Source organism: Protopterus annectens, chromosome 15.part0, assembly GCF_019279795.1.
Source record: "Protopterus annectens isolate FY-2018-M chromosome 15.part0, PAN1.0, whole genome shotgun sequence".
NCBI classification, from domain to species: domain Eukaryota; kingdom Metazoa; phylum Chordata; order Ceratodontiformes; family Protopteridae; genus Protopterus; species Protopterus annectens.
This window is the reverse complement of record NC_056749.1, coordinates 242,731,446-242,757,991: the sequence shown is the minus strand read 5'-3', so window position 1 is coordinate 242,757,991 and position 26,546 is coordinate 242,731,446. Positions and strand designations below refer to the sequence as shown.

Here is a 26,546-nt window from a genome sequence, read left to right as displayed (position 1 = left end):
CTGATGATGATTATTGTTTTTTTATTTATCCAGCTTTCAAGAATAATGTATTTGTTAACAATATGCACATACTGCATTGAGGAAAACTGATTGGTCTAATTGTAACCAAAGTGATGGTCAGATGCGATAACTGGAATTATTACTTTAACTAATTCTTTCATGGATGACCCAGAGAAGTTTGCCTTTTCTGCTTGTATTACTGTACTTGTGCTTATACTCAGTAGTTGGGCATGTTTCCACGCTTTGTCAGTCATGGGTGGAAATTAGGTGATAGGAGGAAGTGCTCAGTAACATCCAAGTGTTATACTATTTTGACTGAGTTATAATGATGTAGTATTTGTACTGAATGATAATAAATGCCTGTGCACTCAACACTAACTGCCCTTGTGGTTAGGATGGAAGATTTGGATGGGCTACCGAGGTAATGCATACGATATGCATATGTAGTCTACCAATACATCTGTCAAACATCAGTAGTAATCTGTTTGCAATTTCTTTCCTGTGCAGGTTTGTCCACTTTCTGACACTGACATGGCTTCATGACTAGCAGAACGACTAGTGAGAGTGTGGGTATGTGGCCATTCCTGCATTCACTGAGCTGCCAGTGGCCATTCCTGCATTCTCTGGGCTGCCATTGGCCATTCCTACATTCACTGGGCTGCCAGCCATGCCTCCAAAATTTAAACCAGAACAACCTGAGCTTTCCCACATCCAGTGTGAAGGTATACTGGATTGCAAGAAGAGGTATGCATTGGAGCGGAGTACTGCAGTTGTTCGAAGAGAAGTGTTCCATCTTCTCTGAGCTCGACATTCTTGTGCTGCACATTGGAGGGAATGATATCAGTCAATCACTCGGAAGGCTATGGTTTCAATTCACAGCAATTTTGTTAAACACCTGCAGTCTTGATGGCCACGTTGTCATTTTGTGTGGTCTGGTATAATTCCTAGACAGATATGGAAAACAGCAAACAGTCAACGGACAGCTCACAAGGCCAGACGTTTACAGAATGGGTTCATGCACAGGGTCAATGGATCTACAGTCTGCCATGACAACATTACCGCAGAAGTTGTTCACCTGTTCAGAAGGGATGGTGTTCACCTAACTGAAGAGGGCATTGCGTGAGGAGCGCTATGCAGGATTGGTAACATGCAGCTTGTGAGAAGAATTTTAACGCCCATGAGCAAGTTGGACCAGTATAGTAAGTAAAACTCTGTTTTGAAATGTGTTGTGTAAAATATATTTATCTGAGTTTGGCAACTAACTGTGGTAAGGAGCTGGTGAGGATGCTGAGAATGAACTGTACATGGTAGCACTCTCCTAAAACAATCTGTCAGTGACCATCCTGCAGTACTTTTTTTAGTCTGCTTTTATCAGGCATGTTTAGAGTTTAGATGACTGGAAGGGCTTACTAATACAGAAATCGATCCCTTAGGTCCATTGCTGAATGGACACATGTAAAGAGAAAAGGCATAGGTAAGGCAGACTGCTGACACTGAAGGAGGTCGCGAGACTGCACTGTTATCGGCTGTCTGAGTGGGTAGCCAGCACAGCTGTCAGACAGATGAGATGGGCTTGCCTGCCACTGTCCCATGCCTGTCCTGGGTTAATTAGTGGAGTGGCGGTCTTTACCTTGCTTTTTCTCTTTACATATACCCATTCAGCAGTATGTTGGCTACACCAAGAATGTATATATTTACAATCATATGTGTCTTCATGGTAAAACAACTGCTTTTGAATGCTGTACACATGTACATATCAGTTTTGTTAGGTCTAAGGTTATGGAAATTATTTTTTTTTTCATATTTTGGTAAATAACTTTGCAAGGGAGCATGTCAGTGTGCCAAGTAATACCTCATTTTGAAGACAGTGTTGATAGTTCCAACATGGTAAAAGAATGGTGCCTGTATGTTGTACTCATGTGCTGATAGCAGTTTGTTTCAGACTTAAGTTATGGAAATTATGAATTATTTTCATATTTTGGTAGATAACTTTGCAAGAGAGCATCTGAATGTGCCAAGTAATACCTCATTTTGAAGACAGTATTCCTGGTTCCAACATGGTAAGAGAATTGTGCCTGTATTCTGGACATGTGCAGATATCAAAGTTTGTTTAGGACTTAGGTTATGGAAATTATGATTTGTTTCATATTTTGGTAATTAACTTTGCAAGGGAGCATGTCAGTGTGCCAAGTAATACCTCATTTTGAAGACAGTGTTACTCCTTACAACATGGTAAAAGAACCGTCTGTGCACTGTACACATGTACAGATCTAGTTTTAGTCTTGTACGATTATGAAAATTATGCATTTACAATACTTCACATTATGCCCATATCTTTGCCAGGGAGCATGGTGATCACACAAGTTGAAGCTGACATTCAGGTGCACAACTTCTACACTGATATGTAGGCTGTCTGTTACAGGTGATGAGATGATGCTTTGTTTATTTATCAATTATGAGAAATATATTCATATTTCTGTGAATATCTCAAGAAAGGAGCATCACACAGTAATGGTTACAGTATCATTTTAAAGCTGACATTCATACTAACAAACTAAATTCAAATTGTATGGGTCTGTGTGGCACATTGACCAAGATATTGTGCTTTGCTTTTCCAAAAAGGTAAAAAAATATGCACAATATCAGCATTCCTTGCCAAATATTTAATAATGACTTTGATATGCACCATCAACATTTACACTGTTGGAAAGGTCAATGTCTGCTGAACAACTTTCGCATTTAACATTTTTAGTCTAGCTCTTATAGTTCAGTTATGAACATTTGTTTTCTGTATGGTATTATAAATGGATTTTCTGAAAATGAGCTCAGGCTGCACTGTTGTTCCTATGGTGGAATTAAGCAGGCAGCTTTTTCTGAGCTGCTCCAGAGTGAATGAGTTAAGAGTCTTGCAAGAAGGACCTCCATTGGTGTATCCAACCCAACCAACTAACGGCAGGCACTCCATTTCTTCCTCGCCAACCCATTGCTACTGTGACCACGGATATCTCACAGGGTGGAGGGAAGGGGCATTATCTAGGCGGGACTGTCCTAGGCACATGGCAAGATCATGAGGCTCACCTGCATATCAGTGTCCTAGAGATGAGAGCGGTGCTTCTGGCGTTGCAAGCACTTCACAACCTTCTTCCTCTTGGGACAGTCGCAATCCATTCAGACAACATGTCGGTGGTATGGTATCTTAACAATGAAGGCAGAAACAGATCTTACCCCCTGTGTCAAGAGGCTGTTCATGCTTGGAAATGGGCGATATCTTCCCAGCACTTTCTAGTGGCAATGCACATCCCAGGGACAAACAACATGATAGCTGACAAACTCAGCTGGGCAATCTTGATGCCTCACAAGTAGTCACTGAAGCAGGAAATAGTGGAACAGATCTTCCGCAAATGGGGACATCTTTGCTGCGATCTTTTCGCCAGTCCGATCAACTCCAAATGCAGCAGCTACTTTTCCCTTATCCCCCCTCTGGGGATGTCACCGAGAGATGCACTTGTTCACGATTGGCCCCTGGGTCTCCTTTATGCTTTTCCCCCCTTACCCCCCTTTCCTCTCATTTCTAAGGTGATTCAGAATGCAAAACTGTTAGGAAGCAAATTGATTCTCATCACTCCTTACTGGCCTTGTCAGATTTGGTTCCCCTTTCTCGGGCCTCATCTACTAGATGACCCATGGACTCTGGACCCAGTGCCAGATATATTGACACACGTCAGGCTCTCTTCACCCTAGCCTCCACACACTCAACTTGACAGCATGGCTGCTCCAGTTTCAACCCTAGTCGGGCTTCATGATTTTTCACCCGCTGTGACCCACATTCTCACATCTTCTCATAAACCTTCCACTAGAAAGTTATACACTAGCAAATGGAGAAGGTTTTCTATCTGGGCTGAAGAAAGGAACGTTGACCCTTACACTGCATTCATTCCAGTGCTTTTAGAATTTTTGTCAACTTTTTCACCAGGGTTCTGCTGCTGCCACAATTAGGATTCAGTTGGCAGCAATAAATGGGTCAACATGAGTCTAATCTGATGTCACACAGTTTGTGTAAAACCTACCATAAAGGTGCTACTTTGAGAACTCTTTCAGGAACCGGTAGCTTCCTGGGATCTAAACTTTGTCCTGTCCATATTAATGTTTCCACCCTTTGAACCTGCTCATTCATGTCTGTTGAAGTTTCTGCCTTGGAAGACCTTGTTTCTGGTAGCCATCACATTTGCTAGACAAGTAACAGAGTTACAAGCACGGTCGGTCAAGCCCCCTTATTTGATTTTCCACAAAGATAGAGCATCTCTTCACACACATCCATCATTTGTCCCTAAAGTGTGCTCTCATAATAACTTGAACCAAACTGTAGAGCTGCAGGTGTTCTTTCCTAATCATTCCAAAGCAGCAGAATACAAATTTCATCTGTTGGATGTTCACAGACCATTACGGTTCTATCTACACATGACTAAGGAATTCAGGAAGTCAGACCAATTGTTTGTGTCCTTCAACTCCAAATTAGTTCTCCCAGTTTGTGACCCTTTCGAATTGGATTTAGAGTTATATCTCCATTTATTCTTCCAATGGAAAGCCTTTACCGTTCAAGATTAAGGCTCGTTCTACACGATCCCAGTCTTCTTCTGCAGCCTTCCAAGTCAGGGTTCCAAATGATATTTGTGCAATAGCAACTTGGGCTACCCTTCACACCTTTATTACTCATTACAAATTGGATACCTCTAGGGGTAGAGCCTCCTTTGGTTCCACGGTACTCAGGAGTATTTTTTCGTGAGCCACCCAAGAATAAGGTGCTAGGGACGCTGTCCCATATAAAGAAGTTATGTACTCACCATAATGTTCCATGTTTGTAGTCCATCTCGCCCTTCATTCTTACGAACCCAGCCTCCTACCCCCTGGAGTCAGGATAAATTTTCCATAACAGGTGGGGACCTTTCATTATTGTTCTTTCTGGATAGCTTTCGTTCTGTCTTTCTATAGTTTAGCAGCAAACGAGATCTGGGGATTATACTAGTGCACCATGGGATACCTACCTGGCTGCGAGCCAACTAGAAGACTTTGAGCTTTGTAATAGGCCGAGTTGGAGCCGAAGATTGGCTCCAACCCATGTGTAAGAATGAAGGGCGAGATGGACTACAAATGTGGAACGTTATGGTGAGTTACATAACTTCTTTTTTCACAAGTGGGGGCCAGCCTTGGTGCGACCTGTTTACCACGTCCATGAACACCAAATGCAGCAGCTCCCTTGCCCTAATCCCCCTGCCGGGGGAGACACCAAGGGTGCACTCATTCACATTTGGCCCCCGGGAATCCTTTATGCCTTTCACCAGTTTCCTCTAATCCCCAAAGTTCTACAGAAAGCCATATTGTTGAGTTGCAGGTTAATACTCATCACTCCGTACTGGCCTCCTCAAATCTGGTTTCCTTTCCTATGGCCCCATCTCCGAGAAGAGCTGTGGATTCTGGACCCTGGTACCAGATCTTCTGACTCATCAGTCAGGAACACTTCTTCCCTCTATCCAAACCCTCAAACTGACAAGCAGCTACCATACGAGTACAATTAGCTGCCTTGTCTGCCACATAGGAGACATGGGATCAAAAATAATGTCTCACAGATTTTGCAAAGCTTTCCTGAGAGGTACGTTTTTACTAAGGCCTCCAGTAAGGGAACCACCACCTCCTTTGGACTTCAATTTGGTACTGTCTACTCTTATTCTCCCGCTATACGAACCAGCTTTCTTTTGCCAACTAAAATTTCTAACCTGGAAAACAGCCTTTCTGGTAGCCATTACTTCAGCTAGGAGGGTTTCAGAACTTCAAGCTCTGTCCATATGCCTTCCCTATTTAGTTTTTCGCAAAGACAGTCTCTCTCTCTCAGAACGAATCCTTCATTTCTTCCCAAGTATGTTCTGAGACTAACTTGAATCAATCCATTGACCTGCCTGTTTTCTTTCCAAACTATGACAACAAGGCAGAATATTCACTACGCCAATTGGATGTCCACAGGCAGTTATGCTTCTACTTGCATAGAACAAAGGAATTTAGAAAATCTGACCAGTTATTCGTTTCCTTCTCAGATAACAGGAAAGGTGCACCAATATCAAAAGTTACCTTGTCAAAATGGCTTACTGACATTATTACCCATGCATATAATTCTCAACATAAACAACTGCTAGGAAATATTAGAGGCCACTCAAGAGCAATGTCAACTTCAACCGCCTTTCAGGTCAGATTACCTATAGACTCTATCTGTGCTGCAGCCAAGTGAGTCAAACCTCATACCTTTGTCACTCATTGCAAAGTAGACATGGCCTCCCGGAACACTGCTTCCTTTGGTTCCTCTGTTCTGAAGAGTTTATTCCCTTGAGCCACCCAAGAAAGAAGGTGCTAGGGACGCTGTCCCAACCAGCAAGAATGAAGGCGAGATAGGACAACATAACATTAAGAAGTTATGTACTCACCATAACGTTCAATGTTTGTTGTCAATAATCTCATCTTCATTCTTGCATCCCACCCTCCTTCCCCCAACCTTCACTCCTGGAGGATCAAGAGGAAATTTTTATTGGTTGTGAATTCTGTTCTCTACTTCCCTTCTTGCCTGTTGAGACATAGGTGAATAACTATTACCACTGGGTTTTTTGTATATAATTTCAAATGTGTTACTGTTTTGCAAACAAGATCTGGGTTATCTTCCCTAAGCATGATGGGATATAGTATAGCCTTGAGCCCAGTGGAAGCTCTGGAGCTTTAGTAATAGTCCGAGTCGGAACCAGTGTTCGGTTCTGAACCCAACCAGCAAGAATGAAGGCGGGATTATGGACAACAAACATGGAACATTATGGTGAGTACATAACTTTATGTAGCTAGATAAACCCCTGCCTTTTGCTTTTTCATGTTCAGTAGGCGGTCTGATTGTATGAAAGGTATTATAGCTATGCACTGCCAGGGTGCTTTTTGTGGATAACTACACAGATGTCAGCATCCTCCAGGGTGAGGAGAGTTTCCATGCAGGCTCATACCTGCCTATGACTCGCATTCTGAGAGTTCCATCAGGTCTCTCTTCATATAGTCCAAGCAGGGATGTAGCCAGATGTTTGTTTTGTCTAGAAACCTAGAGGTGTTGCCCCTACCCACCCACCTATGGTTTTAAAAACTTGTTCAAAACTCTGAATTCTACCCACAGACATACAGGAAAGGGACACATTATTTTCAACTGTTACAATTTATACCCATAAAAAAGCTATGTTAGAGGTGTATTCCTTTTACACAACCATCTGTTGTATACCTCTTTATTGTAAATACTTGTTTACATGGTTCTAAACATTCTGTGCTTCTTGACTGTTGAAGTTTTCCAGAGATGCTCAGCAAAAATGTACTTATTTAAGTACACTGAGTATGCCTAGCTACACCCTTGAATCCAAGGAGGCAAGGCTTGTCATTCACGCCTACATGGACTATGGTTAAGTCATACTGTACTTATCGGTAAGTCTGAATGCTTGCATGATCTTGGAGAATCCTGGCCCCTGACAGACACTTAACAGGCTGGATAAGGCAAGAGTTACAGTTAAGAGACTGTGTGTCTCCCAATGGAGTGTCCTACAACTAGAACATTGGGTTGTGGAGTATTTAGCCTTATGGGCTTGGTATTTAATGCAAAATGAGATATGACTTTGTGTTGTGAATAGAAATTGTGTACATGTTGTGTACATGTACAGTTTGAGGATTGTGCATTAGAGGCCTTTGAAGTTGGGGTAAGCTAACATGTGAGCACCTTCGCACGTTTGTCTGTGTGTGGTCCTTTATGAGTGCAGTGAGTGTGTGTCTCGCTGATGACCTGTTTATTTCCTTGTGTGTGTCTGTATTTGGGAGTCTAGCCTCCACTGTCAATGTATAACTACATCTCTCAGATTTTTGTCTGTTCAAAAATTAAGTTGTTCGTATACATAATGCAATTGTTACATTGCCTCAGGATCCCCATGTCCACCAATCTGGATGCAGAGATAGCAGAAAAGTGCCTGTCTATGTTTGCAGGTCCTGATGTTTACTTGAAATGATAGGAGTGGAGGATGTTCGTAACTGGATGAGGGGAAATGTGTTTACTTGGTGTAATCTGCACTAGCCAGCAATGTTACCCAGCACCAAATCAGATGTTTTCTGAGCAGCAGCGCCCTGGGTGCTATAATAATGTAATTAGCACAGTAAGCTTATACAGTATAATGCAAATAAGCAATGTTTTCAGATGTTTGTGTCTGTACAGGATACTGGAAGAGCTCTGTGCAAATGTGCTGAATTTATACCAGCACTGGAAATACAGAAAACTAACTAATAAGCCCTCTGGCTAATAAAATTACAACACTTAGAGCCCTTTTGAGTGCTTCCCAATTCAGATAGACCAGGTAAACACCTACTGCCACTAGGTGATGAGTAATCCCAGTCCTCCAAATGTAAGAGCACAGTAAGTGTCCAGTGTGAAATGCTACAACAGACAGACATAGATACGGATACAGTGTGTCCTTTAAACAGTTTATAAAAAGTGCTTATTCAATAAAAGTACTTTGCTTTGTACAAATGAGCAAAGACGCACTCAATTGTGCAGAATTTAAAAAGGCACTAAAAACAAGGTAAGCTGCTTAAGACCGCCAGCCAATACAACAACTGCATGCAGGAGTCTCTAGTGCGTTTCCCCAACCTGTAGAAACCAAGTTACTACCCAGTGCCACTAGAAAGAAAAAAACAGAAAAGGGCTTGCTTTTAGAGTGTCTCGTCACCAAACAACTTTGTAATAATTCACTGAATTTTTACCTTGCGGAAAGCACTGTATTGTATTTTCAAACAAATTTTGCAGGGCTATTAGAGGAACTGTAGACTGCAAAAATTGAGTAATTGCAGTTGGGTTGCGAAGCCAATGATCGGGTCATTCCTATAATATATAACAAACCAAACAGAGCCGCAAAAAAACGCTTAGAATGTAATGGCGTTCTGCTACCTCAGCAAATAGGAAATGTAAGGTTTGTATGAGGATCAAGAATATTTCAGGTATGAGGATTAATGGTGTTAAATACATGGCTAAAGATAGCTTTCACTGCCATTCTTGTGGGGTTGTTTATATTGTGGGATGTGGATGTTTATCCCCCAAGTGGTATGTTGGTCAGACCAAGCGAATGGTAAAAATTTGCACTTTGGAACATCTGGGGATATTAGGAATTTAAGATTAGATAGCCCCATTGCGGACCACTTTTATAAAATACATGGGGGTTGGGACAGGATGAAGCTTTGCTTTTTTAGTGCATTAGCTAAGCCACAATATCAAGGGGGAAGTAATTTTGCACATAAGCTATTAGAAATGGAAAGTAAATTAATTTTAAATTTTAGAACACTTGCACCTAAGGGTTTGAATTTGGATATTAATTTAAATGTGCAATTGTTAAATGTATTGCGCTTTTGTGGATGACTTCGTAAATTATTACTTTAAGGGCTGTATTTTTACTTGATTGAATAATGTGTTAATTAAGAAATTGTATAAATGAACTGCTGGGTGTTTGTGAAATTATTCCTCTGAAGGCATTTGTAGCCGAGGTACCAGAATGCCATTATATTCTAAGCAGTTTTTTGTGGCTCTGTTTCGTTTGTTATATATATAAATATATATATGTATATGTATATATATATTTGTGATTTTTTTTGTGGAAAGGTTTTTTGCCATTCCTATAATATAGTTGTATGCAATTACATCTTGTATTGGGTTGAATGAAGCATCTAGATTGTAATTTCTTGCCTTTTATCTAAACTGTTTTGTAATAGCTATGCTAGGTTTCTCAATGTCTACCACCTTACAGTAATAGTGATATTGTGGGATAGCAATTGTCTTAAGCCTCGTTTAGTTTCACCACTTTTGCTCTTACTATTTAATAGAAGGTTTAATTCATGGGAAGCAGTAATGGCGAAGGGATACGTCTGTATTTCATAGCAGAGTGTATAGAGTCAAAACAGATTAGTTATTGCAGATGAGTGGTGAAACCAGGCAATTTACAACATGGTTGAATGCAATTACTTTCTATATTTGAAACTAACAAAATTCAATTTACTGTTCATGAGGCTTTCTACAACTATTTGTTAATAAAGATGGGTACTTTTCCATTAATGAAGCAGCAGGTGGAATGTGTGGTTGATGTCAAGTCACCGCTGCTTATTTTTTTGTGGTTTTAATTTTGTGTTCCTTGTGACAGTACTATTAATTTTCTCACATGTCACTACTGTTTAATTTATTGTGGTTGTAAATTTGCCTTGGTTGTCACAGTACTACTGCTTTCTCCTCGCAACTTATGTCTGCTCTCAACTCACAGCTGCTTTTTCCCTGGTTTGAATTGTTACTATCCAAGTTGCAGAGCGACTGTAAATGGTTGTTCCCCATTTTCACTGCACTGCTAGGAGAAAGCAGTAGTACTGTGACAACCAAGCCAAAAGTACAACTAGAACAGGGCAATAAAAGAAGCAGTACTGACATGTGAGAAAATTAATTGGACTGTCACAAGGACCACACAATGAAAGCCAGAGAAAAATACTCGGCAGGAATCATCTTGTAGTTGATTCTTTTAATCCTCTTTTCTTAACTATAATTAACTACAAAAGTAAGGTTATACAAGTACAGTTTAAATCAAGGACAGTGCAACTTGATTGGTATCAGTTGGTAACCTTCATTTGCATACTGTTAACCCCACAATGCTCCTGGCCCTTACTATGAAGTAGTTCAGGTGGATTAGCAGAACGAGGTCAACGAATAAATAAATGAAATTGTAAACGGGAAGGGCGGAACTAAAAGCAGGCTTCGTAACTTTAAATAAATCTGACAAGTACATTCCACAATGTTACGTTGCCTAGGCATACCTCACTATTATGGTTCACAATGCCATATCTGCATACAGAGCTTGAAATGCCTTAAAGAATTATTTTCCTTTATTGTGTTTACGTTTCTGCCAATCAACAGAAAATGAAAGTCTCTGAAATGTTTACCATTTGCTCTCTAACTCCCCCCACCAGAAAATGTAAGTGCACATTTTTGTCAATGTATAATCAGCAAAGCTCATCTGACAACAGCTCTGACCTTATGTTTGCACACACCTAATGCCCTGTTAATGGAAAAGTACCTAAAGATGTTGGTAAATAGGAAAAATTAAACGGGGCATCTGAGAGATTACATTATTTTTGACAAGTGCTGTGAGATTCTTATCCACCAAAACGAGCACCATTTTTGGCTGATGGGACCTCGGTTTTTAACATCTCCTCTAAAGGGTTCCACGTTCAGGAGTGCAGCATACTGCTGTGCTGTACTGTACTGCAGTACCAGTAATGTGAACTTAATCTAACTGCTTTTATTGGATGGATTGTAACATGTGATCAAGGTGGAAGCTTTTTAAATCATTGATTGTATGTGAATTCTATTCTAAGTTTTGTATTGAGACAAAAGCATTAAATAAACCTTGTGATTGTGATCCATTGCTGTGGCATCCTTATTTGGCATTTGTTAGTTTGACTAATGGTTGTGCATTCGTGCATTGCAAATGGTTAGAGTGATGGCAAAAAGTCTAGACAGTATAATTTCAATTGTTTTCAGTTAACCACAGTGGGAACAGGCACAAATGCATACAATTGTAATTTAGAAAGGGAAAGAGAAGATGCTGAAGGACGTATTGTACAATACAGTAACTCACCAAGATGCAGCATGTATAATAGGAAATGCACTTGACTAGTAGAAATCAGCACAAAAAATATGAAATGGAGGACTATGTTGTGTCTGCTATGTTAAAACTTTACATTACTCGTGTTTCTTCAGAATTTGAAGCAGCCATATCATAAACGTCAAGGCACTTGGTTAGTATGTAGGAATCAGCACTTGAGACTAGAAAAATAAAGATGCCTTTTATAGAGCTACCAGTGGATTTTGAAAGCCATTGCAATAGCTAGTATTCAGAGATTAAAAAAATATGAAACATGGAAAAAAAGCGAACACTATTTCTACTACTGTTTGAAACTTGCAACATTCATATTCTTCAGAGTTATTACACTTAGCATTCAGAAATCAGTACAAAATAAAATACAAAAGGAAATACAGAAAATTGTTTACTAATGTGTTAGCTTTGGATTGCCCATTTGCTATCATGCAGGGTAGTAGCAAGTCAGGTGATAACATTTTTGAAAGGCTAATTTTCCCTGAGGACAAAAAAGGACAGGCAAAACTAATGAATGACTCTGTAAGAGCTGTTGAGTACAGCTACAATCTGAGATGGACTCTGGCCTAGCACCTTTGAAATTTCCTGCAGACACCCCTCTTCTAATCCCCACAGCAAAAACTGGGACATGCCCAGAAGGCCAAGCTGAAAATGTGAACAAAGACCAGAATCAAAACCAAAATGCCTAGGACTTTCACTTTAAGGGAAGGACTTAAAGGAGAACTTTGCTCAAATGTCAAGTTTTTTCTTTCCAAAAAGTGATTTTCATTCACTGTAAAATAACATTAAACATTCCACATACAAAACACATAATTTAATTATTATATTTGTAGTTGAACTTGTTTCTCTTTGCCTTTTTTTTCCTGTTTATCATGTCTTCTGTTTCATCATGAAGCCCAAGCGGGTCAAAGCATTTATTAAATTAGACTATTAATTCCAGCTGCACAGAACCATTCAGAAAAGCAGTGACACTTGTCACAGATTAGTATGAAGCTAAACTTTTGTGTCGGAACAAAATCGAGTGTTTCAAGCTTAGTTTTATCTGTAAATGAACAGTAAAATTCTGACCACTCAAGATTTTTTTGTTTTATCACAATTTAGTTGCCTTTCCCTTTAATTAACCTTTGAGTGCCCACAATGAAGGAAAAAGAAAATCTTACTCTCCAAGTTTTCTGTCTGTGTTTGAATTTATACTTTCTAGAAAGTGCATTTTCTCTACAGTAGAAAAAAATGTATAATAATCTAGTGGCGTCTTGTTACTGCATTTTTGCATTATGCAGTGTTTGGTTGACACCGATGTGTTGGGAGAAGGGCTTCTAGCTGTAATGGGTGCAACACAAAACCATTTAATGTTGTTCGTTAAAAAGGGGCTAACTAGCTTAGAAGAAGAAAATGTAAATCTTATCGTGGGTACATAAACTTATTGGATTTGGTTAGATGTTCCTTCTCCTTTGTCTGGGCATGCTAAGTCATTGATCTTCATTTAGTAGTCTTTTTTTTTTTTTTTTTTTCCTGTTGTGCATTGTGTTAAAGGAAAACTCCACCCTAGAGCTAAAAAAAATTTTTTTCACTCTGTCTTTGTTTCCTGACCTATTTTAACACCTTAAAGTCACTCTAAGTACTTTATTTGTAATTTTAGCACATTTTGATGTATTGACATGATCTTGTACTCCCTTATCGCTTTCTCTTTCCCATAATACTTTGACTCATGCCAAACATAAGGAAATAACTTTGAATTCCCATGCCCCTGACATATAATGGGATTTGGGAGGGTCACGGTTATTTTCTTTACCTTCTGTAAAAACTGCTTTTTTCTGTCTCAAATCACACTCCTTTATCCATCTACAAATGAATATAAAAAAAACTCACCAGAAACTTGGTATGCTTTACTGCCACTCCCGCTACCTCACTCTCTCCGCTAGGTCTGTCCTCTCAACTACTTACCTCATTCCTTGCCTCCTATATGGTGCCCCTCTACTCACTAACCTACAAGCTTCACTAAAGACTAAACTCTCGTCCTGTTATAATAAAATCTCCAAGTTTGCCACTGGTTGCAAATCCTTCACCCACCACTGTAATGCCCTTCACAAACTAAATTGGCTAGAGCTCCCAAATTATCTTACCTACATCCAGCTTACTCACACCCACAAATTTATTTCCTGTCCATCTCTCTGCCCCTGTCTAGCCTCTTCACTTAAAATGCACATACCCAATAGACTCTTGAGATCAGATAACCAAAACCTGATTGAGCTAACACAAGCCTGCATGCCCACCAGGCAAATAACTACTATCCTTTTCCTACCATGGCTTTGGAACTCCCTGCCACCTCTCATTCGCACCATCCATAACCACTCCACCTTTAAAACCTTACTTCATTCACATCTTGTATCCCTCTGGGAATGTTCCTGCTCTCACCCTACATAACTACCTTCTAAGCTGCCATTACCCTTACCCCCTTTTCTTCCCACCCCTTTCACTGCTCATACACCACTTCTTACTATTCTCTCTCTTCTTACTTGACACCTAATCTCTTCCTATCCCATGTGTACTCTGCTACAACTTTTGTATGATACCTATGCAAATTTCCTTCATCTCTGTTTTAGATTTACCACTCTATGAACTAAGATATTTTGTAAATAATCCAAACACTGGGTAGAGCGAAAGAAGACACACACTGAGACCAAAAAGTATAAATAAAGCGCTTTTCGTTTATGTTAATTCATAAACTACTTCAGAAGTAGTGGTCTGAAGTAGTTTATGAATTAACATAAACGAAAAGCGCTTTATTTATACTTTTTGGTCTCAGTGTGTGTCTTCTTTCGCTCTACCCAGTGTTTGGATTCGTTAGTTTGTTTTATATTTTGTGTTTCAACTGTTTGTCATGGCTTCTGGAGTGGAGCGTGAAGATATTGGCACACCCTTTGAATTAACACCAGTTATTCTTAAAGACTGTTTGGATGTTACACAGTTACCACCGCCTAATGCCTTAGGAGGAAACAACACCAACTTTGAATCTGTTATTTCGCGTTTGGACAGCTTACTTTCCCGTATGGATGTGCTTGAACGCAGACTCGACGCTGGTAAAGTGACACTTCCGGCATCCCTTAACGTAGAGAGAGAGAATGTTTCTAATTCAGCCACCCAAGACGGGTGCCGTGTTATCAGTAATAACGCTGATATCTCTGTGAGTCTTCCCTGTGGGCAAGTATGTCGCACAGGGTTCAACTGTAATACTCCAGCAGCGGTTTCACCACCGGGTCTTATGCTTCCAGGTTTTGATAATCATAATGGTGTCTCCGGTTGCAACAATAATGGAAGACCCCCTGTGACTTGTTACCAGCAACTTGGAGTCGGTGTGAACGCCAGATCCTGTAACAGCGAGCCTCTGCAGCAAAATAATTTTCCAACAGGTAATAACTTTAATTTAAATTCATGGCTTGCTGACACTTCATTTTTTGGCTCTAATAACAACTTTGCGCAAACGAATGATGATGTTGGAACTGAGGCTTCTTGTATTGCATCCGACTTAAAAGAGTTGGATAAACTATTGGTAAAATTAAGGAAAACTCAATTGGAGGTTTCCTACTTTAAGGAATGCATGAAAAACAAAATAGTTCCAAAAGGGCTTCGGCGTTGGCAGTACCCTACCGGGTTAGAAGCTAATTCACCTTTTCATTTGGAAATCATAGCGTTGTTCGACCGTCAAGGTCTTGAGCTCATTGAGCTTATGTGTAAACATTACGGGATCGCTGTTGAATCATTGACTGAAGCTGTGTGCGAACTGGACAATAGAATTAGGTTGGACAACGAGTTCATTCGGTACAAATACGAGTATAGTCGTATATTTTCTAGTATAGACTCGTATTTGAACAAACTGAAATTAAACAAGGCCAGGAAGTTGGATAGGGATCTTAAAGCCTATCATGAAGGTTTAGCTTATCCTAAACCTTCTTTGTCTCAGACTTGGCAAAAGGCTAACAAGCCTAGCCTTATTGGAACAGCGAATTCCAACGACCGTGCCACAGGGAACAACTCAAACGAAGGAGTTCAGTTACCAGTTAATGGAGCATCACAAAACGGTCTAATTGAACCAAGTTATAGTAACATTGTGTCAGGCCAGGAGGGCAACCAATCTGGCCACTACAATCTAAGATCTAATAACCCTAATTTTTTAGGGGCAAGGCAGAAGCAGCAACAACCAGTACAAGGGAACCAGAAAAGGAAACAGAAGAGCAATTGAGCATCGACGTGGACATTTTTCCATCTACTTTGCATAATGATACATTGAATAACATTATGAATGTTTCTGATACTGTTGTTTTCAGTAATCCACCTTATGTAGATGAATGCATGTTAACAACCGAGGTTAGTGGTGCACCTATGGACTGTTTAGTCAATTTAGATGTTACTACAGTTACTATGGGGGGTGACTTGGTCCATAAGGGACCAGTGTTACTTGTTAATGAAAGAGGGGACTTTACAGTCTATAACTTTTCCCAGGTGGATATACCACCGGATGTAGTGAATTTGCTTTCTAAAGGGAACACTTATGTTCCACCTAAAACAATGGATGTAGTTAAGACCATCATTGACTTAAAGTTATATACTAGGAAATTGAACTTTAAAGTACTGTTTGGGGAATCCACTACTAATGAACCCAACCAGTTCTATATTCCTAGTACCTTCAACCCACCACTTAACCCATTGATAAAAGTTTTTGAACAGTTCTGCGAACTTGACATACGGAACTTGGCACAGTATGCCCACCTTGAGTTTAACAAGGTACAGAAACATGGTGAATTACAGAAGGAAAGGGACAGTTTAAATTTTATAAAATTCAATAACATTAGAATTTGTAAACCCGATAAAGGTGGCGGGGTTGTAATTTTTGACCATTCGGATTATGTCACTAGGATGGTGAACTTACTGAATTCCCAATCCTATGTTTCAAGCTCTCTTTCAGAGACTAATAGGGCATACAATATTATAAAGAACGTGCTGGAAGACTTGTATATTGAGGACAGGATTAATCGTGACATGTACAGTTACATGACTACCAGTTACCCTAGGTTCCCTTGTCTATTTGGGATTCCCAAAATACATAAAAACATTGAGAACCCACCCATGCGGCCTTTGGTTGACAGTCGTGGTTCTCCTACTTATTCAGTCGCAAAGGTTGTTGATGCAATTCTGCAAAAATACTTGGTCAATATAAAACAGATTTGTAAGGACTCATGGACCTTTTTAAGGAACATTGACCTACTTGAATATAAATCCTCTTACAACTTTTTGACCATCGATGTAAAGGATTTATATACATGTATTCCCCACACGATAGCGATGGAATGGGTTAGTGAAATGTTGAGACAGTTGGAGTGTCCCAGTGATGAAATTTCACTTGTAGAGGAATTGATGGATTTAATATTAAACAACAATTTCTTTGTCTTTGAAGGGGATTTTTACCTTCAAAAAATTGGTGTCGCCATGGGTTCACCCTGTGGCGCCAGTGTGGCCAATATGGTCATGGCTTTTTGGGAAGCTATGTTTGTACTAAACAACAGCGAGTTTAAAGACAATATAGTTTTCTATACTCGGTTCCTTGACGACATCTTTATCTTACTTGATGGTAATGTAGATGTTGGCGAATCTTTGGTGAATTATTTAAATTCAACAACATTGTTCTTAAAATTTACACATAATTTTGGGGACACCTCCATTGATTATTTAGATATCACACTTACGAAGGACACTGTGTTGAATAGATTTGTTTCTTCAATTCACAGGAAGAATACATATTGTAATTCAATGTTACACTACACGAGTTGCCATCCGTACCATCAAAAACGTGCCATTGTAAAAGGCCAATTGGTCCGGGCAGCACGTATTATTACACTGGATGATGTTTTCGATCAGGAATGTGACTTTATTAAGGAAATGTTTTTGGCTCGTGGTTATCCACCTTTTCTTATTAATGATTTAATTGATGAAGTCGCATTGAAACGCCAGTCTTCTTTTTATGTTCCATTGTTGAACAACATGTTAAATGACTCTTCCATATTAAATGGGTCCTTTAATATTGATTTTGTTCTACCCGTAGAGCAACAGTCTAAAGTAAGAAGGTTTGATATGTCTTTTATAACCACTTACAATTTAAATAGTAATTCCTGTTTCAAAATTTTGAGGAAAAACTGGGATATTCTTAAAGGTGACACGAATGTTTTCGCTTGTGTGGGTGACCATCCTGCAGTGATTTACAAAAAAGGCAGGAATCTTAAAAACTACTGTGAGAGTACCAAAGTCAACTCTGTTAGAACTCCAGGCATGTATAAATGCCAAGCCTGCAATTATTGTGGGTATATTTTGGAATCTAACAGAATTTTTGTAAATAACTTCTCACATAATTTGAAATTGAGAAACAACTGTAACTCCAAGATGGTGGTCTACCTCGCTTTGTGTCAGTTTTGCCCAGCCTTTTATGTGGGCAAAACAGAAAGAAAGCTTCGTGAACGTGTTTATGAACACCTTTATGCAATAAGAAAACATAAATTAGAGAACGCCTTAGCGAAACATGTTGATTTATTCCCTGACCATACATTTAAATTTATTATTGTAGACCAAGTAAATAAAAATCTAAGAGGCAGTCCAGATTCCTTAAAATTGGAAGAACTAGAACTTTCCTGGCAAATTAGGCTGAATGCATACAACCAGCCTGGTTTAAATGAAGGCTGTGTTTTAAGTAGCATACTGAAACTTAAAAGTTTAAAACGTTAATGTTAGATTACAAGCATTGAATCTTACATTAACGGAAACAGAAACATATATTTTTTTTGTGACATAATTCATTTATATTTTATTTTTTATTTTTATTTTTACTTCTATTTTACAGTTTATATATAATATTGTTGTCTCAGTAAAGTCCTTATGGACCTTTTTAAATTTTAATGGCTTGTCTTTATACATGTTTTAGGGGGTGGTGACCTTGTTTTTTCACTCAATGCACCTGTTCGTGGATTGGTTGATTATTTTAACTTCCATGTATTTAAAGGAGTGTTGAAATGTTTTGTATTGTCTGAAGAAGTTTATGAATTAACATAAACGAAAAGCGCTTTATTTATACTTTTTGGTCTCAGTGTGTGTCTTCTTTCGCTCTACCCAGTGTTTGGATTCGTTAGTTTGTTTTATATATTTTGTAAATACTTAATGACGTGGTTTTTTTTTAGCTTTTCTCTTGAAAATTGTTAACTATATTACTCATTTTTATGATTTGTCTTAATTGTATAATGTTCTTATGGAGCTTTTCTCCCCAGGACTCCATTGAAAACAGGTTCTTATTGGCCCAATGGACTATCCCGGTAAACTGTAAAATAAATAAAAGAAATACATTTATATTTGGCTCAGGCCTTGTTTTACACTATACTTAGAAGTTATCCAGCTACAGCCAGAAAAGTAACTAAATTGCAGGTCTTTGTTCAGTGGTTTCTTTTGTAGTTCAAGAACAATTGAGATTCCCCTCTCCCCACACTACTGCAGAGGTGTTAAAACAGTCACTCCACTGAGACCCTTGCAGAAACTATTCCTCTTGTACTACTAAAAAAAACCCTGAACAAAGGCCTGCAATTTTGTTACTTTTCTGGCTGTAGCTGGATAACATCTTAGTATAGTGTAAAACAAGGTCTGAGCCAAACATAAATGAGGGTGACTAGAGACAGAAAAGAAACTGTCCTTTTACAGAAGGTAAAGAAAATAAGTGACTCTCCCAAATCCCATTATATGTCAGTGGCATGGGAACTCCGTTACTTTCTTGTGTGTGGCATGAGTCATACAAAGTATTATAGGAAAGAGGACTGAGGGGAGAACAAGATAATATTGATCCATCAAGCCCCATTGGTAGCCATGTTGTGGAAAACAGGTTAAATTTACAAATAAAGCACTTAGAGTGATTTTTGAGGTGCTAAAAAATAGGTCAGGAAATGGTGTGAAAAAATATTTTTTTTAGTTCTAGGGTGGCGTTTTCCTTTAAGCCACCCTGTGCATTTCTTTTGACACCCTTTACTTCTTTAAGTCTTTAACCTGAATTGGGTATTCTTTCCTCAATCTGGGCATTTAGGCCCTTGATTGACTCTCTCCTGCTTTTTATGTGAGTTATTGTTTTGTTTGCTCTCTTATACTTAGAGACAATACATATTTGACATCCTTTAATGACACCCTTTTTGATTAAGGATTTGTTTCACACAGTTTTGATGTATCCCCATTTTTGTTCCATGCAGACTAAATTATTGCTTACTTGAGCTGTTGTGATGTCCTGTCCTGTACTTTTTTAGGATTGCTGTTCTTTAGGCTAGAACTTTCATTTTTTTATTTTTTTTGGTTGATTTGATGGTGACTCTCTGACACCACTCCTGTCTCTCAAATGATCAAACATGCACATGCATTTTTATGGTAAGTACTTCGCATAGCTGTACAGTGTCATGTGATGCCAGCTTTCAGTTATGAAATCTTCTCATCCTTTTTAAGAACACCAAGACGTTCTTTGTCAGAGTCCAGCATTAACCATATTAGACCTCTCTTTTTGAGTATAACAAAGTATCCTGTTCTTAGATGTTGCTACAGACAAAATTGTCACTTACCAGTCGGTATATTTGAGTGCTCCTGCAAAGTGCTTTCCTGTTCTTTGTCATACTGAGGACTTTGGTGTACTTATATATTTTTTCCTTCAGAGAAGGAGGAGAAGGGTTTAATATGCAACAGTTCTGTATATTGAACAGCCTTTTCCAGGTTTCATGGTCTACTGTGTCTCTTCTCTTTAGTTGCTTGCTTTGCCTTACATTTTCATTTTTTGCTTATTCTTCTTACTAATAATTACTCTAATTATGCAACTTGAAGAATCCTTTTTCCCCTTCATTTCTGATTTTTGTATTTCCATTGCACAACAATTTATTGCACCTTTGATAGCATTTTGGTTGCATTTCCTAGTTCTTCCTGAAGTTGAGTATGCATTTAATATTTACAGGATCAGAGTATGCAGCAGTCTGTGTTGTGATTAGGCATGTGGGTAACTGCTGAGTTTTAACCCTGTGCATGCTTTTTGCCCAACTGATAACACTGCAGGGTACAGTACTGTAAGCTTCTAGTTCATAGGTGATTTACAAGGCTAATGACCCCAGAGGGCCTTTTTAAACCTAGCTATGCTTCCCAAAGTGAGAATTAAACCCTGTAATTTGTGTCTGTGAAGTAAACACCTTAACTGTTACACCAACTCGAACCCCATTTAGTAGTTTTAATGTATCAGTGTGTAAAATTTATTCATGTAAATCACGCTGTATTTTAAGTAGGTAAATGCATATTTGCAGTTAGTCTGTCTACTGTTTTAACCTTTCCATTTTAACTTTTCAAGGAATGATAGAAACGGCACAAGCAGATGAAAAAGCAAAAGGTAATGGTTCCAGTCAGTCCGGAAGTGCAAGACGTGGTGTGCAGATCGTTGATGATGAACCTCAAGTTCAGAGTAGTGGATGCTGTTCTTCTGTTTAGTCGCACAGAACTGAATATTTTGCCCTAATAAGAAAAACTGCCATATTCCAAGTCACACATTCTTTTACCAATGGAGTTGCATAATTAACAGTATTTTAAAATAATCACATTTATAATACAGAAGAGACCTTAAGTGCTAAACTAGTGGAGTCTGTGACCAGAGAATTGGCATTTTGTTTTCTACAGCTTAACAAAGCAGTTAGCAATGGCCTTTTTCAGTAATGGGAAGAGTAATGCACATGTTGAAAACACGTTCTTTGTCAAGGCATCAATTATATTCTTTTAATTCCGATCATTATTTAATAAGTTATGTATGTTTGAATGGTATATGTTTTGCAGCCCTTTGTATTTTTGTGGTAGATTGAAGCTGTATCACTTCTAAAGTTGCAGGTGAGATTTTTTTTTTATTTGGCAAATAACCTGAAGTACTATTTTTGCAGGGTTTTGCACAAGTTCATAACTATTAAAATTTGATATACTGTATCTTCAGCTTGTACACCGTGCTGGTGAAAGACGCATTGTAAATTACATATTAAATATTTTATCTGCTTTTACAATCCTTTGAAAATGGTGCAGATGCGAAACTGTGTACATAGTCTTAATAGTTGTAAAATGAATCGCATTTACCCTTGAACTTCAAGTTTTGGTTTTGTAATTTATGTATTTCTAACACTTGAAATAGTTATGTAGATCGTATTTGAAGATAGACATTACCAAGTTTATTAGGGTGGATAGCACAGATCCCTGTCCTGGTTAGATACTGGGAAAATGTAGTGCACCTTACCAGTCAGGTTAGTTCTGGTATATAGTAATTTCCCATGTCTTAAAAAAATATTAAGTCACTTGACTCAAATGTTAGCATTGCCCAGTATGTGAAAGTTGGCACAGATTGCTTTTTATTCCTGTGTAAATGCTAGATAGTCTGAGCCCCCCCACACTTATTCACTAGTCCTGTAGGTTTGAACATGTTTTTTTTTGTTATATAGTTAGTCATCAGAAAAGCACTTTGCATCTCATAAAATGTAGGTACTTTGATAATGGAATAGGAAAATATTAAAACCCTTGTTTTGAGTAGTTGATAGTATACTAAGACTGGAAGTGTTTAATAATTTTGCGAATGTTGACTTGTGTAGACATTTAGTTTAACTCTTAATGTTATATAATTGCATCAGTGGATGGTTTCTTCATCTAAACTCTACCCTTTATACACGTTTGTTTAGCTTAAGTGTCATCGTCTGTTAAGATTTACCTGCTCAGATGTCTAAATTGTTGTGGGTTGTAATATTTTTCATATTTGTAATGCAGAGCCTATATTAGGCCTTAACATTATAAAGACAAATTAGCAAGTAATCCCTGATTTAATGACTTTGCTAACTCAAGTTTTTGTTTGCTGTTGTAATTGCCCGATTCACTCTGTCCACTTGCAATTTTGTCACATTTGAATGCAGTGCTTCCACTAAAATATTTTAGCGCCTCTAACATTCACTGATATATATTTTGTAGTTAAACAACTAGTTCTTAAATTGCATTTTTTTCTTGTAAATATTGCTTATAACATATTGATTTATAGTTGTTTACCACTCTGTCTCACTGATTATTAAGTGTATTTGCATAACATTTGATCTTAATATTTGAAAGTACATCATTGCACTAACACCATTAGGCAGACATTATGACCAGGTGGTACACATGTAAACAGCACCTTAAGAGTTTTATCACCTTTTATTGTGTGTTGCTGGGTGGTGGATTAAAACAGCATTTTTTTTTTCCGGTCAATTTTTACACCTTTTTTTTTATTTAGCTATAAGCAAAATTGGCTAGGTGAATAAAGTTTGTTGTCATTTTAAAAGCAGTGGGTTGCATACCTCTCAACCTCTAAGTGCAGTAAAGCTGGACAAAGCCAAAAATAAGGGGAGGGCAAAGGCCCAGAATGGGGATAAATTTAAAATATTGTTCCTAAAGCTTAGAAAGCTGCTAGAACAACAGGTTTTGCATTAGTGTACATTCTCTGAAGGATATGAAATCATGTTATTCAAATGTATGTAGTTTAGTGACTTCAGTCCTCACCGATTTTCTAGAAAACCATAAATTTTATTAGGCGCAGACCAAAAACTTAAAAACCTGGACCTTCTGCAAAAGTCTGGACAGTTGAGAGGTATGGTGGGGTTGACTGCTAACTTGCAGGTTTAACTGTGACAGCACAGTGACTACCTGTTCTTTTCACTTGTTGAATTAAGCAGTATGTTAACTATCAGCAGAATTGTGTGTTTCACTGTTAACTTCAGTACTGTATTTTCTAATTCGGTTTGACTTCATCTTCAGTATGTCTTTCATTTGCAGAAAACATAGGTATGGGTGGAGACTGTACCATTTCTTATTTCAGATTTTTACCATAATAGTCACTGAGGGTTTACTGGTGGCTGTACATGTATTTCATGTAGCAGTCTAATTCCTTAATTTTATGTTTTGAGTACTAAATCCATATTAGGGTTAACATTTGTATTGCATTTAGATTTCACGTGGCTTTCTAACTTTGAATTAATTTGCAACATCAGCCTTAATGTTCCAGAGTGATACTAGGAGTTCCAGTCATTTTAACCATTACTGTGGATTTATTTTGTTACATCTGTTTTATTTAATACTCTGTATTAGTCTGTGCTGCTGTTGGTTTCCTTTTTCTGTGTTCCATGCAGATTCCTGAAAATAAGATGATTACAGTTTACATTGGTTCATTGTTTTTAGCCGTGGCTTTTATATATTTTGTAAATGGCAACTTTTTAATACAGTTTTTTGCAGTTGATCATAACTGTCTTAAATTGATCATTGTTTCATTTCATTGGACGAGTCTCAAGTTTTAAGAACTAATTCTGCAGTTGCAATTCTTGATAATGGCAACCCAATCCAACCTTTTTGGAGGGGGGGGGGCAATGTTAAAATTACTAGATTTTCTGTATACTGCTGGGGCTGGTGTCATTCTTTAAAAAAATAACTCACTGGAATATGCTAGACAGGGGTTTTTACTTGAGAGCCTGTTTATTTGATACGGTGGTCCCTTAGCTAAATTGCAGACAGCAAGTCAGATGTTAGTTCATTGTGTTGTATAAATTACTCAGGTTGGTAAAAAAATGTTAATTTTTGAAATCAGTAAGTAACCTGCATTTGATTACCATTTGCAGTTTTGTGATTGGCTCAGATTTTTTTTTACCCCAAACCAAAGACCAAGAAAGGGGACAGTCAGAGTACGTAGCTACCAGGAACCACCACTGTGTTTTGAGCAGGGCAGAGGATTTGCTGTGTAAATTCTAAGTCTGTGTGTTTCCTTCTGTTTGTGCTGTCATTTCATCTTTTAATCTTCTCAAAGAAAGTACTGTGGCAGTCAAAGATTGCAGGCTTATATGGTTTTATTATTTGTCTAAACACTTTCCAACATGTATAACAGAATGGCTAGCTACATTTTCAGATGCCCAAAGTGAGACATGCAAGACTCTAGATTTTGCAGTGTAGTTCACAGTTTTAACAAATTATACTTCATTTCGCTTATATATATAATATTAGTTCTTGCTGTTGATTTGCAGGTTCCTAATGTTTGGTTCAGGAGAAGAAAGGACAGTTCCATCTAGAATATAAAAGTACAATTAAGTCTCATACCTTCTGAAATTTCCTTTGTACTGGGAATTCTGCCAGAGAGAGAATGATAGCACCACATTCAGCTACAAAAAAATTTGATCGGTGATAGTGGGTTTGAATTGTAATGCAACTATCCCAATACTGATGCCAGAGACCTGCCATCTTGTGTTGTCTATTTGTATAGCCTGTGGCAGTACATTTATTTTACAAGAAAAACAGTGCATTTCTGTAAGAATGTCAGACTTAAGGATATTTTATCAGGATTCAAGCATTACAGTGGACGTCTGAGCAGAAATAAGTAACTGCTCAACAGATATCTGAATGCAAATTACAGATGTGACAGCTCTGAAGTGGAAAGTCATTTTCTGTGGTTTTATGCAGAGTATGTTTTGGTGCCTTTCTGGATTTGTCAGCAGCTGAGATTTTTGCTGATTTTTTTCAAGTACATCTTTTTAGTCAGTCTTTATAGGCCTCAGTATGAGGAATGGATACAGATGGGATGAACAACTTTTTGATTGACTATCACTTTGCAGACTAAAAGATTCGATGATCCATTGTTTCACTGTTGCAGTACTTACAATGTGGTTATTCTTTCTGTGGTAGTCCTTGAGTGGCCAAAATACCAGACACTTTAAAAACTCCCGTCCAGGGCTGGTGGATGCCCATTGCTGTTTGGGTATAATTTTGCAGTCCCTTTTGATGACCAAGGGTATGTCGGAGGCTTCTGTCAAGTACCCATTGAAATCTGAAATGCCTTCGGCCTCTACCATCTCTGCACAAGTCTAAGGACATGGGTTGTTCGTTGGGTCAGAAGTCTGTCCCCTCCTTGGCTTCTGACTCCTGCAGTAGGCCTTCATATAGGGAGGGCAGAATCCCTAAATCTACTAAGGGGGGTTGTCTGTTGACCATGTTCAGGTAGGCTGCCTGCCTGCGTCCTGGTCCCAGTTCTTCTGATGCCACACCCAAGCCCAATTCTAAAGCCAAAACAAAAAGTATTTTCTCTGGCTTGCTTCAATTTGGGCCTTTTGGCTCACACCCCCATCAGTCCTAACAGCAAAATCTACTTAGACTAGCTGAGGACCTTATTCAGATTGTGACTTCCAGATAGCACAGTCTTCCTGCTACTTCAAAATCTGTTTTTGGGAAAAGAAAGAGTGCCCCCCACCCAGAATACCTCTAATTTACTTTAACTCTGAGGATAAATTACGTATGTAGACCAAATTTCAGCTGGCTCTTATGTTGATTCTGTTTGATCACCGTGCCTCAGCATCACCACCTGAGAATTTCACTTTTGGGGGAGCCACCATAAAATGAGAGTTTTTCTACTGGGAAGCTCAGGACTACCCTGGTCTTGGAGAGTTACAGAATTTTTGAAACTTCCATGAGCCTAAGTCTTTGACCATTTCTCCAGTGATTGAAGTTGCGGATAACGTCATTATGGACTCTTCCCTGCAGTCCAACTCCCAGCAACCTGCTTCTAAGAAACTACACTGTTTTTATAGGATCCTGGATTCCCAAAAACATCTATTTAGGAATCTTATTGCTGACCCTGAAGTGATGACTCTGGTTCCCAAGGGAGCTAAGGGCTGCACTTCCAGTAACACCTTGTCAAATGATAAAGTAGGGAGAGGACCATTGATAGACCTGGCAAGG

The 26,546-nt window shown here is 38.6% G+C and overlaps 1 protein-coding gene across 1 annotated transcript in view; it reads left to right on the top strand.

The window, feature by feature from the left end:
- RAB21 (RAB21, member RAS oncogene family) overlaps positions 1–24,072 on the top strand; it is a 445,727-nt gene extending 421,655 nt beyond the window's left edge. The window contains exon 7 of the mRNA XM_044056993.1: positions 21,130–24,072. Coding sequence (XP_043912928.1) covers positions 21,130–21,266 — 137 coding nt within the window. The 3' untranslated portion in view covers positions 21,267–24,072. The remainder of the gene's footprint in view (positions 1–21,129) is intronic.
- Positions 24,073–26,546: the final 2,474 nt, after the last annotated feature.